Raw genomic sequence first — 20126 nt, 5'->3', positions numbered from 1 at the left:
AAAGGGAATGGTTCCAAACATTGGCAGTGACAACTGCAGATATATTTAATACATTTGCCTATCTCCTTTTTTGAGTTTCTGAAATTACTTTTGGTAAATGATACATTCATCTTTATTTATAAGATTATAATTAAAGACATTTATAAGATTTATATAATCTGAAGAGCTGCTGAATAGGGACTATGTGACCAATTAATTCTAAAGTGAAAATTTTCCTGTATTTATAATCATCTGTTTAAGATTCGGCTCATGATTCCTTTTTTTTTTTTTTTTTTTTTTTTTGGTAACTGAAATTTTGAATTCTTTTTTGGAAATAAAATAGGCTCTTCACTATTTACAAGGCTATTTATTTCTGACTTGCAAAAATTCTCTCTCCCTTTTTTTCCACTTGTATTACCATGTTTTCCTCCTGTCGCCCCCTTTCAATCTTGGCTGCCATGATCAGACAGACAGAAAGCGTGCGGGCACTTCCCTTGCATCTGTAGTGGAAAACTCAGCACCAGACAAGAACTGCTCCTGGTCCCAGGAGTCTGTTCGTTGACTTGTGCACAATAATCTGACCTGTCCGCCACCTTCCTTGACTTGTGGGGAGACCAAAAGCAAAAGGAAAAGAAAAGAAATTTCTCCTCAAACCTAAGAGCGTCTAACTGCCAACTCTTAAAAACAAAATCTATTAAAAACAACAACGACAACAAAGAGTGAATAGCAACAGGACATACTGACTCTCTTGAAACATCTATGACGTAAGAGACATAAGATTCTGGCGAATCACCCATTATTAGATGTTTCCTCCATGCTACAACTGATATTTTAAAATTCATGGTATATAATAAGAGGGAAGAAGAGAGGAAAGAGTAAGTAAAATTTTTCAATATCAAAGTGGGTTTGAATTGGGGACCAATTTTGTCTTTTAACATTGATTTTTTTTTTAGTAGTATTGACAATGTTTTGACTAACGTGGGGCTTCTTTTGCCTTTACAGCCTTCCACGGTTATACTAAATAGCCAAGATTTTTAGGGGCAACAGGCTGGCTGGGCCCATGACCTCTCTCTCCCTTACTGCTCCCTGGGAGTTCATCCTACAGCCCAGGTCTGGTCAGAAAACATGAGGAATGTTCTTTTGTCAAGGCTGAACATCCTCCAAAGAGCTCAGTTTTCATCTGTCGTCTATTTAATGAACAAGTTAAGGCCTCCCAGGAGAGTTTTACAGAAAGCAATTCCAGCGTCACCCTGTCATTCTGGGAAGGCCCATGTCTGTATGTAGGTGGTGTCTCCCTTGAAGGGAGAGGCTTTCCCTAGTATCAGTTTCCAGAGAAGAGATGATCTTCAGCTGTAAATTCTCTCTTTTCCCAGCTGATTGGTTTTCTGCAAGCAGAGGTCATTATAAGGAGGTAGAAAAGGTAGCTGGCATCTGGCCCTCTCTTTTGCTCATCACTATGCTGCAAGGTATCCAGAAGTCTGCTCTTGGTTGCAAGGGTTAAAGATGGACACTGTCCCTTGGAGGCAAGCAGAGGCATGGAAAGGAAGTCATTCTGTCATGCCAATAGATGAAGATGAGCAAGCCAGCTCTCCCACCCTCCACCGTCCAGAGTCAAATGACTTCCCACATCTATTTCTATTTTTGTTCTCCGTAATCCAGTGGTTCTTAAACTTAGCTGAACCTCAGAATTAACTGGAAGGTCTTGTGAAAACCCAGATTGCTGGGCCCCAGCTCAGGTGATGTGAAGCTGTTGTTCCAGGGACCATGCTTTGGGAACCACTTCCTTAACCCTCTATTTCCCTAAACCTGGGACATAGACTACTGATCAGAATTGCCTAGAATACTGATCAAAACAGGCTTTGGCCCTTAATCTAGGATCTAGGAGTCAGGGGGTGGATGACAACCTTTAGCAAGTTCCCAGATGAATCTCATGAACTTGAGACTTTGAGTGTCATTCCCTTACCCTTCAGCAAAGTTTCAGAGTGTTCCATCCACTCAGGGCGAGCTCTGTCCGAGTAAGGGAGGCCTCTCAGCCCATCTGAGACTCCGTGAGGCCCACAAGCTCTATCTCAAGTGCCAGCTGCGTTCTGAGACGTTCCCTGACTGGTGTGATGCGAGCTGTGCTGGGGGAAGGGGGCAGTGACAGCCCATCAGTGCTGCCTGTAGAGCACAAAGAAGGTCTTTGCAGACACATCCAGGGAAGAGCAGTCATCAGGAAGGCCCCAAGGGGAAGGCGACCCTTAGAGAACTTAGGTGGACTGAGGGGTCCAGCTCTCCAGCCACCCAAGACTTCTTTCTTCCAAGACTCACTTTGGAGGTTTCAGTTTTAGTTCTTATCAGGAAAAACAGATGATAGCACCTCCATTTTTAAATATGGAAGCTATAACTTACACTGGTCAGTGGTGCCAGAGGTAGCCCTGTCGCTCCAGTTCAGACATCCTTCCCTGTCCCTCTGGGACCACGCTGCTGGGAACATGACGTCCTCAATACAGACCCCAAGGTCTCAGTCCCCATTTATAAGAGCTTCCCTGCCTTCTTGAAATCAGGTGACAATCGCTTTGATGTATGTATCATTTAATAATTCATATTCAACGGTTTATAGCATTTAGTAAATAACTCCCTTCAATAGTGAAACCGACCTTAAAGCTAAGACGAAAACAAACAAGCAACTGACTCATGTCATTTTAAGACCAAAGAAGGAAAAGGCGGGGCTGAGGTGGTCGTCTTGCAAGTACACATCCTGCTCCAACGCCAGCACGCATGCCCACTGACAGACAGGACACAGCCCGGAGTCCCTGCAGCCACCTCTGCCCAGGGCTCTCGCGCGACGCTTTTAGCCCCAGAGCCATGCTGGGGCCCAAGTACGAAGTATGTCAAACAAAAGTTCATCAAACAAATATTGCAAACCCCTCATTAGCCAGTTCCAAGGAGAATAAATGCTTTCACGGAGACTTCTAGAGTAGGGAGCCCTTAGCCTAAAAAATAATTTTTGTGGCAGAAATGATGCAAGTTGGGAACATACTTCTATTTGTGGGCAAATCCGGGTCTTCACTAAGTCTTCCCGAACCCGAGGCTTTTTCTTACAGCCAACATGCTAGACTCTGGCAAATCTGTTCCACCGCTTTAACATGTTCTAAAATTACAAACCGGAACCTACACTATCTGGAAACCTCACGCTCCGGGTTTCACACACCCTCTGCTCATCATGCGTCAGAGAGGAGGCAGTTGCTTCAGCCTCCTTTGCTGCTTTACCTGAGCTGGTTGACGCCGGGGATTTGCTGCGCCGGGAAGGTCCTGGGCTCTTGGTGGTGCTCCTGCGAGATGATGAAGCTATTTTGGTGTAAGAAGTGGACTTCACCACTCGACATTCTGGGGAGAGAAGAAAGGCCACACACACATCAGTATAGGGGCATGGCACATGCCATTCAAACGTGCAATAAACCTGGAAAGAGACATAAACAAGCCATCCTCAGGCACACGTGCTCCCTGCCAGCCCAGCGCTCCTGAACGACAACAGAACCAAGAAGACAACCTGGAAGGGCACAGTGGGTGTCTTAGACATCCAAGTATATACAGCTGTCCCTCTGTACCCACAGGGAATTAGTTCCAGGACTACCCGCCTCCAATAACCACCACCACTGGCTGCTCTGGTCTGACCAGGTGGCCCCGCGAGTGGTTTCCATCTTTAAAAAAAAAAAAAAATCTATGCATATGAACATATGAGCACAAATTAAAAGGTGGAAGTAAGCAAGAAACACAACATCATAGTATCAAAAGACATAATCAGAACCACTGTGTGAATAGTGCCTGAGACCATGTCTACGGAGGTTTTAATTCACAAAACAGATCTTTGGAACAGGTGAAGAGGATGTCCAGTTAACTCAAGGCTCTGTTCACACAACTGACAGCATATTCTGGAGTCCGTCCTAGTCTTTGGACATGGGTCTGGCCTTCCGGAGAGATATTAGCAACCAAACTGGACTGCTATGACATTGTTGGTTTGTTGGTGTGCTTCCAATTACATTTTTACAAGTGTCCGCTGCGTGCCAAGCGCTGAGCTCTGCAGGTATGATGGAGAACAGACACAGTTTTGGAACTGGAAACACTGACCCCCGGGTGGTGCAGTGTGGAATCTTTTAACCAACGAGGACTCTTTTTTTCCATTGATTTTTACTTCATGGACCTCATGTTTTAAAAATGTTAGCTTATGAAACAAATTCCATAAAGTAATAATACATTTCTCCTCTTAAATCAAAACCAGGACTATAATAAGGGCAGGATGACTGGGACTTTGTGTCTCAGGTCACAAATGTCTAGAGGTCACATAAATTTAAAATAATAATTATAAAGCTTGGTATCTATCTAATTAGCAGGAATGAATGGTTAAAATAGAAAGCTACCAGATGGTGTGCACTGGTAATAACAGCCATCTGTGAGCTGCGACAAGAATTAAAAAGTTGATTTTAGGGTTTGTCGCAGGTGCCAGAATTGCTGGTTATGGCTCCAACTACCAACCAGGGCTGTGGACCAGCAGAATAGAACCAATCTTACCACACTGAGCTGACACTTCTCCAGCTACCAGAAAGACACTGGGTATTTTCGTCAGGCAGCTCTGTCTTACCAGAGCGAGTGTGGGCGTTTGATTTGATTTTCGAAGTGTTGAAAAAACCCTGTGGACTCACGCCATGCTCCCAGAGCTTCTCTTGCTTCTCTCGAACTTAGTTCTTCACCACATTATTAATCTAGCCAAAGTATTCATTTGTCTGCCTCCCCACCCCCTTCTCCCTTGGGTACTAGCTAGTCCCGGCATATTTAGCACAGGGAACTGTATTCAGTATCTTGTAGTAACCCTCTAACGAAAAAGAATATGAAAACGAATCTATGTTTGTGTAGGGATGACTGAAACATGATGCTGGACACCAGAAATTGACACAACATTGTAAACTGACTATACTTCAATAAAAAAGAATGTGAATGAATAAATAAATAAATAAATGCAAGCAGGTAATAGCTGCTCAATAAATATCGGCCCATGTTGTTATTGCTCTTGTTACTACTTGTGTGAACTCTGACTATCCACTCAACTAACCCAACCTCTCATTTTACTGATAAAGGAGTCTCCAAGAGGCTAAAGGGCTTGCATCAGAATCCAAGTCTCCTGGGTCAGTGGCTTCCTCAGCACCCCAGGATCCGATACTGTGGCCTAAGCAGGCAGTTCCATTGCGCATAAAGGCTGGAAAATGTTTATCAATGCCCACGGTCGGGACGGACAGGTGAGTGGGAGATGGCAGATAACAGGAAAGACAGTGAACAACCAGTTCTCATAATGTTAAGTTAAAATTTAAATACTAAAGCTGCAATTCTATCAAGACTCTTATTGCATCAGTAAAAAAGAAACAATGAACCCTCTTTCAGAAGTGGAATTATGGTAAAGTAATAGCTTGGGGGATCGTGGCATCTGAAAGATAATTACAAGTATTACGAATCTCATACCACTTGCCTTCGGGATATGAGTGAAGCTTCGTGAGTCATAGAGGGGATTAGGATAATTCTGAAAGGCTCGGGCTGAATAACAGAAGACAGAAACTAAACAATGATAGTAACTGCTTTTTTCCCCCCAGGGTCAAAATAAAACCAATTGAAGAAAATTGCAGCGCCAGGCCATAAATTAGGAAAAAAAATCCAAGAAGACTCCAACCATCTTTCCCACTAGAGTTTCAATTTTAAGTATTTTAATTAATTTAAAAGGGAATGGCATTTTATGACAGTGAGAGATGCCATGAAAAAGGACAAATGTTCATTACTTTGGAGAGAATGCCAAAATCTCTGTCAGCTTAAAACCACAACTTAGAAACGTTGTGAATAATATGATCTAAGTGGCCAATAAAATAGAAAGCCTGTTTGTTCTCATGAAGGACATTTTTCACAGCGTCTGGCAGGGAAGCAAACAGCGCCCTCCACCAGAGACCTCACTCTCTTCTCGGGATGTGTGCCTCTGGAGGAGGGGGGGCAGTCACTTCATTCTGGTATTTTTGGCACCCTTATGTTAAGAGGACCGCACTTCCTTTGGCTGTGGGGATGCTGGACCACACAGACACTTCCTAGGAAGGATGAGACTGAAGGACTGCAGGTGAGCCACTTGAAGGAAGCTTCAGGATAGTAATTTCTCTTGCTACTGAAGATCGCAGACTACCCAAAGTAGAGCAAATCAGATGCAACACATTCTCTGCGTCTCTGGTGACCGAACTTCCCATAGCAAGCAAGTCAGCAAGTGAGGTCTGATTAAGCCTCTGCTTGAGGAAGTCCCTACACTCACCGCTTCACGAGCTGGGAAGTGTCCTTCTCCATTTGGTCTGCACTAACATGAGCTTTACGGATGTTCTCAGGATTTGGTAAAACAGACTTCCCACCTTCACCCTGGACCCCAGCTTAAGAAACAAGCCTCCGTAACGGCCAGATTGAGAGAGACAACCCAGACACTGAGGTACAGGGAGGAAACTGGAGAAGGAATATCTTTGGCCGCGTTCCCCATGGCATGAGACCTCCACTTATGCAGATCCTCTCCCGACTCAGAAACAGCCGGGAGGTAGGCTGATGTGCTATGAAAGGTACTAACGAATGGAAACGACTACAGAATTCCTCCACAGGCACCACCAGCTCACCTGAGCTCACACAGCAGAGACCTGCATGCATTCAAAGGGGCCTATGTGTACCTTCTGGAGAATCTTGAAGGGCAAAGGTGACATGCTCCAAACGCCTAGGCAGCCTTAGTGACATGCTGCATGCTGGCTAGAGAATGCTCTTTAAACAAGGGATGTTTTTACTCCTCTAATCTCTTTCTAAAACCAGCAGAGTAAAAACACTGTCAGGTAGAGATGTCTCAATGACCTCAATTCAGTCATTCTGAACTGTTCAGGAGACGGGCAAGTTCATCTAGAAGAATCCTTCACCCACAGTAGATGCTTTGTGCTTTGTTCCCCATCCTGATCACAAAGACAAGCTCCCTTCTCACCTGGCAAAGGGACAAAGCTTCCAGATGGAACAATATTCATTTCCGTGGCTACATGCAAAAGAGAGTCAGGGAATGCATGGAGTTCTAGAGACTTTTTGTGACTACGATGCAAACTCAGTGACCGAAGGAGAGAACTTATAAACCTGGCTCTCTCCAACAAGTTGCTCTTACATGTTCATATGCTCTGGGTTGGAAGGAACCCTCCGAGGATATCATGGTTCTCAATGGTTACTAAGTCAATGCTGGCTCCATTCATGAATATCCACTCTTCCTGTCTCCATATGGGGTCGGCCAGCTTCCTCTTGAGCATCTCCAATGGATTCACCTGGGAGACTGACCACCACTGGCTCATGGTTTTTGAAGCTTTGAACATCCAGCTTAGCCTCCAGCTGGTCAGTGTGGGTGAGCTCAAAGACCATTCCTGGTCTGATTGATGGCTAAAGTTTACTTCCTATAGAAACACAATGATTCTCACACTTTGAGGCAGTATTACAGAAACATTCAAATGTAGTCTCCTACAGGAAGGGTGGGTCTGCATCTCTCCAGCTGAATTCTCTGATAAGGACTGAGGCCCATCCTCTTGTTTCTGCACCACCTAGATTCAGAGTCAATCCTGACACCACTGTGAAACCCACATCCCTACTGGCTGTGGGGTTTGGAACCAGGGTTACCTTCCTAAGAACCAAATGCAGCATGTCTGGAAGAAAAGCAGTGCAGATTAAAACACTCCAAACTGTAGTTTTAAAAAAAAAAGTATGTAGCAGATTGAGTGGGAAGCAAAGGCTGGAGAGGCTTAGCTGGGGAGTAAAGTCCCAGAAACTGAGATTTTTTAAGTACCTTCTAAAAATACAGCCACGTGTGTCTACACCCAGCGCCCAGACTGGCCCACCACAACTTCCAGGACACGCAGCTGAGCACTCCAGATGGCGCCCACGTGTTCCCACGTGGCATGGCTGCCGACTGTGAAACTAACACGAACCGGCTCAGTTGTCGGCTGAGCGCCGAACCTTTACGTAACACCTGCAGAAGGCTTTCTGGCCCTGGGATGTTCCGCACTAACATCTCAAGAGTCACCACTCAGATCTACTGCTTTAATAGCATAAGTGATTCTCTTCTCCAAATACTTTCTTTTCTCCTGACCGTCAAATCCAAGTTAATTTTCCCCACGGAACAGCTGAGTGTTATATGGGGGGTCCAGGGTGGTGGATGGCAGTTTCGCTCTAGGAAACTGCCTGGTAACCCAGGCGTCTGCTATTGTATGTCAGCCACCCTTGAGTCTTTTCCTCCACAAGGTCCCAGCCAGCCCATCGTGCAGCCTCCGAGTTTCAGCCCTGGGGTTGGGGGAGAGAGGGAGGCCTCCAAACGCTAGACAGGGAAAGCTGCTTTGTGCCTTGTTCACCGGAGCTTCATTTCCTGACACTGATCTCGTCCTTTCCTTCTCCCCACATGTCAGCGGTACTGTTCAGTGCCAGTTGCGAGCTGAATCTCCCATCTCTACCCACTGCATGCCAGTATCACCTCCCTACTTGTGACGACCAAAAAATGTCCCCACACATAGCCAGTGTCCCCTGGGGGGCTAACCCCTAGCTGAGAACCACTTTTGGATCTCTTCATTAGCGATGTTTCCAATGGAATTCTTAAATTCTTCCCTGAGGGTGTTAATGAGGCCATCACCAACCACTTGCCTGGGGCCCTAAACAACGCATTTTGCACATTCCTTCCATAGGTTTGGCCAACGTGACTTAATGGTTTGGAGAGTCCCCACATCCACTACAGTGTAGATGTTGTGACTGGCAAGGTTGAAAGCCTTCTAACTATCATAAAGTCACTTCAGCATCCATTGCTTTTGCCATCTCTGAAAACATGGTGACTTGAAAAACTTGAAAAGCTGGGGGTTTCTTAGTTGAGATCAGGAAAATGGAGGAAGTCATGGGGACACGGTGTTGAGAAAGAGGACTTCCGCGCTGTGCTATGCAAATCTGAGGGTGGCAGGAGGGCCAGGGGCATTGCCCATAGTCAGCTGCACTGTCAAGTCCTCTCCCTTCCAGGTACCCTCTGACCTCTGCAATGACACTTTTGGAACCAATCCCAAAATAATGCTACCCCAGCCATTTTAGTTCAGTGCAAATCCCCAGGCAGGAGATTTCAGTTCTTATCTACTGAGACTGGAAATATGCAACCCTACTCATTAAGTCACACAGCACTGCCTCCAAACAATGCAGTCATGTGCCCTTGAGCGGCCATGTGCTCAGGAGCCTTCTTTTTGAAAGTCTGAAATATAAATTTAGTAGGTAAGCTTGTTGTCCAACTCATCAGCATTAAAATTGTCTCTGCGGGCAGCCTGTATATATTACTCCTGTGATTGTTTCCAGCTGTTTGCTCAGCACTTGGTGCTTCTTCATTGGTCGGTGCAGCCTCACCAGTAATCTTCATCTTTTTGAAAGTGAAGCAGTTACTAGAATTGAGAAGCTCCCCTTGGCTGGCTCTGAGCTTCTTCTCATCAGAAACCTGTGCAGCTTCAGTGGGAGGTTTGAACAAATCACAGATCCAGAGGGCCTCCCCCTGCCCCCCCACCACTCTGCCTCTTGTGGATGGATGCGTGCTTGGTCCACAACGGAATATTAAAAGCTGATGCTGGCTGGACCACGTAGAACAACAGAACTCTGAGCTACAGCCTGCAGCTACCTGCTCGGGAAACCTACTACCTACAATAACCAGTCAGGAAGCTGGTCTGCTATAGGTATAGTCTCAGTAGGTGCGAACAGACTTGCAGGAAGTAAGAGCGCCATCTCTAGCAACAATCCAAGAAACTAAACCCCTGTAACAGTCAGCTCAGAACAGCCAAGACTTGATTAATAACCGACAACTTCCCTAATTTTCATCCCCGCTTCCAACTTAGGACCAATCAGAGAAAGCCAAATAGGCACCCTAACCAATCACATAGTTAGACCACCGCCAGCTTCTCCAGGCCAGCAGTCGGGTCATGCCGGAAGCCTTCCTTTTTCCCACTATACAGCTTTCCCACTCCTCTGCCTGCCCCTGGGTCTCTGCCAAAACTCAAATGATGGTGGCTGACTCCTTTGCTTTTGCAAGTTCACAATAAATAGCTTTCACTTATTCTCACTGGTTGGTCTTTGTTTATTCCTGCAGCGTGCACGTGCTTCCCTCTTAGCTGATCATAAAATGAAATAGCTGACTTGGCTTGAGCAGCAGGTTGTATGAACGGGCTCACCTTTCCCTATTAGAGTTATGACACATCCGCGGGGAGAGAAGGCTGCCTGAGGAACAACCTCCTATCTCATGCTCCGGCCCCACGCTCACTGCGGGGCAGAATGGTGGACATCACCTCAATTTCACTTTCTTTCTTTTCTTCGCAAAGTGCATGTATTAATTTCCTGTGGCTGCCAAGAAAAATTACCACAAATGTGGTGGCTCACAATGACTAAAACATATTTGCTCACAGTTCTAGGGGCCAGAAATCCAAAATCAAGAACAGTCCCTTTGAAGGCTCTAGAGAAGAATCTATTTCTCTCCTCTTCCAGCTTCTGGTGGTTCCAGGTATTCCTTGGCTTATGGCCACATTACCAAGATCTCTGCCTCCATCTTCACGGGGACTTCCCCTCTGTGCATCTGTGTTATATTCTTCTGCCTCCTTCTTGGGTGGAATTTGACGGCAAGATTTGATGCATGATCCAAGGTCATCCCCACATCTCCAGATCCTTCACTTAATTATATCTGCAAAGATGCTCCTTCCAAGTAAAGTAACATTTACAAGTTGACATCTTAGGTGGCCATTCAACCTACTACGGCCTGTGCGATGCAAGTTTAGGACAAGCCTTTCTTGAAAAATTTCGTCGGGGTTCTGTTGTTACCCTACTGCTTAAAACCCTTCCGTGACTCCCTGCTGCTCTTTGAGAACATCCTTAGCACAGCCTGTAAGGCCCATGCCCACCTCCGCTCCGCTCTCGTCCTTCTTTTGGGCACATTATTTTAACTTCTTACAAACTCGACCTATCTTCCTGCCTCTGGGCTTTAGAACATTAATTTCCCTGCAGAAGGAACGATTCTGCCCTGTGCTGTCTGACTTCTGCTCATTCTTCCCTGCTCAGCTTAAATTGATTCATCTGGCAAATATTTACCAAGTCCCTGCTGTTTAGGAGCCAGGATGTAGTAGTAAATCAAGAGACCGGGTCCCTGCTCTGATGGAATTTCTACTGTGGAAGATGAAACGGGCCTTAAAAAACAAGAACAAGACCTGATTTTATCAGTGCTTCACTGAGGAGAGAAAAGAGGATGTGAGAGTGGGTGACTGAGTGAGTGGTTTCTCTACAGTGCTGGTCAGGGAAGGTCTCCGGGAGTAAAGGACACTGACGGTGAGCTGTGAACACTGGGAGGAGCTGGCCATGGGCAGATTAGAGAAAAGAGGGTGGCAGGAGCCAGATCAAGTCAGGACTGGGAAGACCAGATGAGGGGTTTGGGTCTTACTCTAAGCAAGATGGGAAGTTACAGAAGGGTTTCAGCAGTCACGGATGTGTTCTGATTCATGAGACTGAAAAATCACCCCGGGGCTGATCTAGGTGAGAAAAGATGGTGGCTTGGGCCAGGATGGAGGTAACAGAAATGGATGGAAGAGAATGACTTGAGATACCATATGGACATAGAGCCCACAAAGCTTGAGGATGGGCTGGGTGGGGTTGGGGGCGGGTGGCCAGGACAGTCCCAGCTTACAGGAGCTTTGTCAGCTGTACTTCTGAGACCTGCTCAGTGGTCTGCACAAGGCAGCGGCTTCATGTGCCTAAGGCAGGAGAGACCAAGAGTTTACCAAGGACTGTGGTCTTCCTTCAGGATAAAGGACAGACTTTCCCACTCTTTAAAAATGCAGAATCCTTGTTCTTCTTTTGAACAACTGAATTAGAATCAGTGGAGGTAGAACCTGAAGCATTAAAACAAACAAACAAAATCCCCAGGTGATCCCAGTGGTGTGGGTCCACAGAAACTTTTTGTCATTCTCTGGTATACAGATAAGAGAAATTACTATTGGAAATCCAGCAGCTCAGAATTTGAAGTAATTGTGCAATGTGACATTTGGAACAAAGCATTAAACTAACAGTATAAGGAGATAGATTAGCAAGACAAATCAGTCTTGAAAAGACAACAAATATCTGTCCAACTTAGGTTTAGTCCCAACTCAAATTTTCAGAAACAACAAACTGTCATCCTGAGACCCAGCAGAAAGCCGACTTTGGAAAAAGAATAAGAAAGCTGACTTTGGAAAAAGAATGAGTTCACCCATGACCACCTGGTTTCCATCAGCTACAAGATGGAAATATCTAAAAGGTAGATCAGAAATAAGAAATAGGTAAATTACACCAAAACTGAAAGCTAAAAAATGGGTGCAAATTTTTCTTAAAGAAAAGAAAAAGAAACAAAAGAAACCAAAAAACAAGAGCATGGAAATGTGAACTGAAATAAAATTCGATCGCTCTCTCCTTGCATAAGGCTTCTTTTATGCCTGATTTTATCCCACTCCTGCAGAAACAAAGACAAATGTACATCTTTGGTCTGTGGGTCCAGCTCAGGCCCAAGTAGTTCAAGGGTCAGAAGGTCTCACTGGGAAAGGTGTGTGGCATTTCTGGGCAGCACGCAGTGATGGCAGTTGGGAATACCAGGTTTGTCATTCACAAAGGGGAAGGTTTTATTTTGAATTATCTTGGGCCCCCTCAATGAAGTTAGGACCAGTCACAGCTTAGAGGACAATGGGGTCCACTCTTCTCCCATTAAAGCTAAGTCACAGGCTCTGTGCTGCCCAATGCATTGGACCATTTTGCTTAGGGAAGTTCTCTAGCATCTTGCACTAATGTGGTCCATGGGCCGGCAACCTCAGAGTCACCTGGGAGCTTGTAGAATCTCAGGTCCCATCCCAGACCCACTGAGTCAGAATGTGTGTTTTACCAGAATTCTTAGGGATCTGTACTCACATTAAAGCCTGAGAAGAACTGCTCTAGAACAAGGGAGGGATGTCTTTAGATTGGGAGTTCTAATCTAAGAGTGTGTGTGAAACACAACAGGTCCTTGGGCCCAGTCCCCAGAGATTCTGATCCCAAAGGCCAGGCACCTGCATTCTGAACAAGCTCCTCAGCTGATTGCGATAATCAGCTGACACTCAAGGGGTAATTTAAGAAATGGTGCCACAAATGGTAATGAATAGGAATTAATAACTCTAGAAAGGAATCAAATAACAGACATAACCCAACATCCTCTTTAGAGGGCAACATCTTAGGGAAGTGTCTCTAGCCTTCCCTATGATAAGAATTACCTGGGGATTACAGCTGAAGATTCAATTTTCCAAGCCCCTTCCCCAGATGTTTTGAAGCAGTGGGTCTGGGATGAGAGTCAGGGAATGTATACTTTTTAATAAGTCCCCTGGGTGACTCTTAGAATTAGAGGTTTAGGAAAATACCCATGGTACAGCCCAGAAGGGCACTGTGTGAGGTGGGCCTGTCCTGGCCAGCTCCTCATCTGCGGAGTAAAGCAGAAGGACTAGGTTCTTGGTGGGGGAGGGGCTTATGTATAAAAGAAGTTTCCAGAAAGTCATATACCATCATCTAAATGTCCTGTGAAGTGGCTATGAAGCCTGATGGGAACAGAGTTTTTCCACCCGGAAGGGGTTCCTGCATTTGAGGAATAATCAGCTGAGCCTCACCCTGAGAAAAGACACGCAAACCTGCGTCGATATGGGGTAAATGAGGTTTGGGGGGGTCACTGCTTTCATGTCTGGAGGTAAAGACGAGATTTGGGAAGATAATTTTCTAACCAAAATTATTGTTGAGCTGGCACTGTCATCTCACAGAAGAAAAAATTAAAATTCAACAGGGAAACCAAAGAGAACAAACTCTAGGACCAGGAACACACACTCAGACTCTGATGCAGAAGAAAGCAATCAGACAGAATGACTGCCATGATAAGTGACAAGCTGCAGTCACATGGCTAGAAAGGGACTGAGTGACACTCAAGAATAATGACATAAATCTACTTCTGGGCAAAGTCTCTCTGGAGTAGAATTTTAATTTAGCGGCTTTGCCTTTAAGGACTAGGGACAATCATGGCGCTTGATAAAACTCAGCTGCTTCAGAGAAGAAACCAGTAACACCAAATGTGTGCATCTGGCAGAACACACACAAAAAAATCAGGACTTGAACTAGGCATACCCTACCTAAACCCTTCAAATTCGTATTTTTAAATATATAATTCAGGCTGCTGGTTTGTGACACCTTCATCTCAGAATTAAAATGGTCAGAGCCTGCGAACGCAAAAGTAACGACAGTAATGATTCCACAGTCTGAAGAAGTAAAACTCTGGAAATGCTTTGTGATTGTTTTTCCATCATAATTATCATGGAGAGAGTATACAGGTGTTCTGTGCCTAAAATAATCGTACCGCCCAAAGGAGAAAGCTAACATTGTAGCGGAAATTCCCTTAGACACAAAGGAAAGCTGCTAGATCGTAAAGGCTGAATTAGGTTCTTAAGAAAGCTCTCATTTCTTTCCAAGAAGATACTTAAAAGTATGGCAGCCAATCATTTTCCCACAACACTTTAGACATTGTTCTAAATACCAGCAGGCTTTAGAAATAATGACTTCTCAGGGTATTACAGAAGTACCCACCCTGAAGAAACAAAAGCTCTCAGTAGCAGTCCCCCACTGGTGCCACACGAGCAATGCTTCTTTTCTAAGAGTGTTCTAGGAGTGACCCCAGGGAGATCTGCTGGAGAAATTAAATTAAGTGCTGCATATAAACTCGTTTTCCTGGAATCAGTTATGCTGATGGGTTTCTAGGGTACTCTTTGAAGACAGCCGCATGAGAGAACCCAAGACACAGGGATGAAATAAATGTTTTCCTTCCTTTAATAATCAGTACAGAAAGCAGACAATGCCCACAACAGGACAGCTTTTACAGTCTGTCAATAGCCTTCCAGAATGTTCCACTGCTCCAGGGAAAACAGCTAGTCAGGTTATTGCACTTAAAGATTAAAGAGGATTAAAAAAAAATTAAAGCCCAAAGTTTCACGGGTTTAATATAAATGAGATACATTTCTAGATGCTGTACTTTTTAGGATCATTAACATAGTCTAAATAAACTCCTCCAGGGCCACGCCCCCTTCAGTCCTCCTGCCAATCTTGCTGAGAAGGCAACAGTGTTCCCAGCTGGATAGCATCTCCCCAGATACTAGCTTGCAATACAACTGGAAAGAAGAAATGTTCTGAGTTGCTTACATTTTTTGACAAAGTGGAGAGTTCACCTCAGTGGATAAATCCTGCTGTTGTACAGTTGACAATCACTGGGGCAACACACTTGCCAAATACAGCTAATAATGCTACATGGTAAAGGCTTGGGGGAAACTACAGGTTGTCAAGTGCCACAGGTGAGCTGTGTGAGTGAGCAAGGAGGTGACGTGAACACTGGAAAATGGCGGAAGCAATTTGAAATGGGCATTCGTGGTCGATATCCCAGCTGCTGCAGGACCCACACGGCTAAGCAGCTCAGATGGGTCTTTGAGTTCACGGTGAAACAGTTAAAACAGTGCCCAACCAGACAAGATACCTGCCACCGTTTTTCTGACCCTTTGGATTTCTGGCCACATGACCTGGGTTGCTCACAGATCACGAAGGATGCTGTGTTCACTTCTCATCCGTCTCCTTTCACCTTGTTTCACAGGAGTCAGTTTCCAGGGAGAAGAAATTATGCAGGAGAATTAAAAAAAAAAAAAAAGGAATCCAGGAAAAGCAGCCATTAAAATCAGTTTTAAACCAAAGTTCCCAGTCACTAACTCTGAAAACCTGAGGAAGATCATCATCGAGGAACTGATCTCAATGAGCACAACTTAATCCCTTATGTCTTGTAGCTGAGTTATTTGTTAAGGGCAGAGTTATGTCAATACAAATAGGAAAGAGATGTATTTTCAGAGGAGAGTATGTCCATACATATATAGAGAACATAAAATTATGAATGAAAAAGCTTTCCTGGACCAAACACATTTCTAAACAATTTCTTCCTTCTAAATTCTTTCACATTCATGCCACGTGAAGGAGACATTTTAAGAGTGAGTTAATTCTTGTAGGTAATTCTCTGTATCCTTCTCTGAAAACTTAAGATTTCCTGTCCTCCTTTTTGCCAAAAAGTGTCATATTTATTTTCCTGTTTCTCATGTTTCCTTGTTACTTGACTTTCCTTTTAATGAGAAGTATTCTTTGACATCAACTGCCTAACAAAATCTTTGCTTGTATAGTTTAATTTTAAAGTACCCTCTTTATGAGCCATTTATCTATTTTCCCTTCGATTCCAAGTGACAGACATTAAATTACATCTCTGGGTAGATGTGATTAATCTTCTATTCCAAAGTGAAGAAAAGAAGAAAAAGGTTAGGAACGTTTAAAGCCTCTTTTCCTTTCTTTTTTTATTAGGAGAAGGCAGACTATGGGTTGAAAACTTGATTTATTCCCCCTAAATCTATTTGAAGATCACCTTTAAAACAAGGGGTCAAATGTGGCTTGAAATGAATTCCCTGTGCAGTACTTATGTAAGTCCCTGGGTTATAGTATTTCAAGGCTAATAAATATTGTAGTCATATGAAGGCAGCCATCTAATTTGACAGTATATAGGATTTTAGAGGGATTGTGGTCTTTCAAGGAAAAGGATCTGGTTAGAAGGGAGACATTATAGTTGACTTGCTGGAGAGCTGCCTGAAATCAGATGATAATTCTATTTGCATCTGGCCTTCAGCCATCAAACAAATAAGTCATTATTGCAATCCACAGGGTAGTTATCTCTGGCCAAAGAGTTCACTAAATCACTTTAGTAGATAACTTGCTTTTTGTGGCTAGACTTATCATCTTCAAATATTTACCCAGTAAATTTCTATGGTGAGCTAAGGAAAACTTGTATTTTTATAGTAAATTTGGCTCTTTATTTCCAAAACAAAGAGGCAAGTGTTAAACCACATTTAAGGACATTTGATTTCTCCTAGAGAAAAAGTTGTTCCTCTGGCTTTGTCTGGATGCAGCCAACGATTTATTGATTCAAAAATTTTTTTCTCTTAATTATTTAAATTCATTTTTCTTAATTTTATTAGGACTAGAGAAGAAAACAGTCCATGATTTTGAGTCATTCTCTCAATTTTTCTTTTAAGATCCAGTGATATACATTATTTTTTAAGAAGGAATTTGGCTTCTGATTGTCCATCCAATCCTCATTTATAACATTTTTATTTCAACAGACCTCTTACCTCCTTGATTACCGGTTGATCTAATTCTTATTAGTGACACCACAGTATCCCATTAAATGAATATATTTTAGTTTATTTAGCTAGACGTCTGTTGATAGTTTTACTTTTTTTCTCTAGATTTTTGTGGTTACAAACAAACTGCAATAAACTTTATACATATACTTCTGTATGCTTGTGCAGAATTTTTTCTAGCGACACAGTTGCTAGATCAATGATCAAAGACAGATGTGCCTTTAAAATTTTTACAGATTGGTCCCATTTGGCTCTCTCTACATTTTTTTCAACTTTGTATGAGAGCACATTTCTTCATACTTTCACAACACTTTCTTTACCTGTTAAGCAAAAATGAGATTTCACTGTTGTGTTAACAACTTACATTTCGTTACTATTTAGTGAACTGAAAGCTTTTTCCCCATATATTTATAAGTCATTGGATTTTCTCTCATGTAAACTGCCTGTCCATATCCTTCATCCATTTTTCTGGTGTTTGTCCTTTTCTTTACTGCTTGACAAGTATTCTTTGTGTATTATGAAATTTAGTCCTTTATAGGATACGTTATACAAACACAGTATCTTTTAATTTGTCTCTTGACTTTAAATTTTTATAGTGTTTTGCCATAAAGAATTAGTTGTTTTGCATTCTAATTATTGGCCAGCCTTTCCTTTCACAGATTCTGAAATTTAATTATTATAAAGAACTCATCCAATATGATATTTAAACAAAAGGTCACAAAGTGTTTTCAAGGGATGTTTTCGTTAGGTAGGTGACATTATAGGTTCTGGAAATGACCAGGAATGTACATGACTTAAGCAGACTGTACAGTGGAGTTCTGTCTCAAGGAAATAGCACAAAATACTGAATTTTATAAATTTTTTTTAAAATTAATTGAAATGTTTACAAAAAGCCAAATTGGATTTTATATACATATATATTTTTAAACTTTCAACCTTTCAAGTTACTGTTTCCTTGTAAGAGCTATAACAATCATAATTGCTTTAACCCCAATTATAACATTACTTTTGTAAAACAAAAGTTCTACCTTATACATCTAAGTTTATAAATACTGGATTTTTTTTCTTTCTGTTTGAATAAAAATGAACTGTGGGGCAGTTAAAGGGTATGGAGTTTATTTCTGGGGTGATAAAAATGTTCTAAACTTGATTGTAGCCATGGTTGCATAATTCTGTAAATATGCTAAAAACCACTGAATTGTACACTTTAAACGGGTGAATTGTATGGTCTATGAATATCTCAATGAAGCTGCTAAAAAATTAAATGTGGTGAGTTTTGAGTAGAGCTGGGTACAAAGTAAATTACCGTGGTTTGTTACCACACGTCCCAGCACATTGTCTGAAGCAGCTAGGACGCAGCTTCACTGGGAAACTGGTTTTCAGTGAGCTCACCTTTGAAGAGCCCCTCCCTCTGTGTTCTATCTTCATCTGCCCTCTCCCCCTTTTCACATTCTCATGATTGAGGTAGGAGCCAGGGCAGATGGATGGGCATTTTCCCACCCTTCTCGCCTATGTTTTGTTATTTTTCTAGGATTGGGATTATACCATTTTACCTCAATGTAGATGCTCTAGAACATAACATGCCACAGTGTGGATTTCAGCAGAAGGTAACTCACCTTGGACGATTCAAGAAAATTTAGCTTGACTGGTACCAGCTGGGGCACATCAGAAGGGACTTCCATGCTCTAATGTGCCCTCATTTGACTGAAAGGAATGTGACCCAACATGTGACATGCTCACTATTTCTTTTGCCTCTCTCCTTAAATACCTACAACGATTATTCAGTGGTAGACTTTTTTGCTTTTTACACTTTTATTCTCTAAGAGCTTTCATTAAAATACAACACAAAGAATAAAACTACAGGCATTAGTACATTATTTCTAGCAGCTTTGGATGACTGTTACCTTCATCATTAAATTCTTAACCCCCAGAGTATGAGTCAAAATCAAGGTAAATGGCCTTTCTCTCATTGCACAAATCTGCAATGAGTCAGTGATGAGCAAACATCTCTAAAACTAATTTAATTCAGCAGAATCATCCTTAACAAACACAACTGGGGAAACACTGTCAAGTTATTTGTTTCCATTTGCTAATACATTTGTGAGGTGTTCTTATGCCTTAGACTTTGGAAAATGTTAGACAGATACTAGCATCTAATAGAAAGTGATCAGACAATTAAGCAAATTATATCAAGTATTCTGGAAACCCCACAAAGGGTCCCAGATACAGTTTGTGTCCTTAACGAGTTCACAGTCCATGACAATGGCTTTAGCCAGCTTCGCCGTATAAAGGTGCTCTCCTATGGTAAAGGGGCGGTCAACTGTCTTACTAACACGGGCAGTTTCTGCTTCAGTCACATCTCATTTCCATGGCCCATACCTGTGACACTGTCTGGGAGCCACTTCTGCTAAACACCTCAGGATCTTTACCTGTTTATCTGGAGATTTTAGCATACGGTAAATAGCTGTGGATGATTCAAGAAAATTTTTTCTTGTCTGGAAAGATAAATGGAGAGCTCCTGAGATCTTAGAAGAAGAAAGAAGCATAACTAACATATGCTCAGACAGGAAAGTGTATGGACTCAGCTCCGTCCATAGCAACACACAATTCATTTTCCACGGCGTAACAGGGGAACTTTGTTCTCAGATGGAAAGTTGTGCCTGGACACATGGGATGAGCCCAGAAGTACTTGAATAATGCATACTGAATGACTGAAATGAGACTTAAAACAAGGACATCAATCCTAATTTGGTAGATTCTTTCAAGGGGTCTGAACTCCTGGGGGGCACTGGGATTCCAGAAGGCAAAGAAAAAGGAGGGAAAAGGGGAAGGCAGCTTTTC

At 43.0% G+C, this 20126-nt stretch overlaps 1 protein-coding gene across 5 annotated transcripts in view; it reads right to left on the bottom strand.

Annotated features, from left to right (window-relative positions):
- DCLK1 (doublecortin like kinase 1) overlaps window positions 1-20126 on the bottom strand; it is a 295805-nt gene that overhangs the window by 86121 nt on the left and 189558 nt on the right. For all 5 annotated transcript variants that reach the window (XM_031465886.2, XM_031465885.2, XM_031465883.2 and 2 more), the window contains exon 5: window positions 3232-3348. In XM_031465886.2, the coding sequence (XP_031321746.1) occupies window positions 3232-3348 (117 nt within the window). The remainder of the gene's footprint in view (window positions 1-3231; window positions 3349-20126) is intronic.

The sequence above is a fragment of the Camelus dromedarius genome, chromosome 13 (genome assembly GCF_036321535.1).
Source record: "Camelus dromedarius isolate mCamDro1 chromosome 13, mCamDro1.pat, whole genome shotgun sequence".
NCBI classification, from domain to species: domain Eukaryota; kingdom Metazoa; phylum Chordata; class Mammalia; order Artiodactyla; family Camelidae; genus Camelus; species Camelus dromedarius.
The sequence above is the reverse complement of the archived record's forward strand: the minus strand, read 5'-3'. Positions and strand labels throughout refer to the sequence as shown.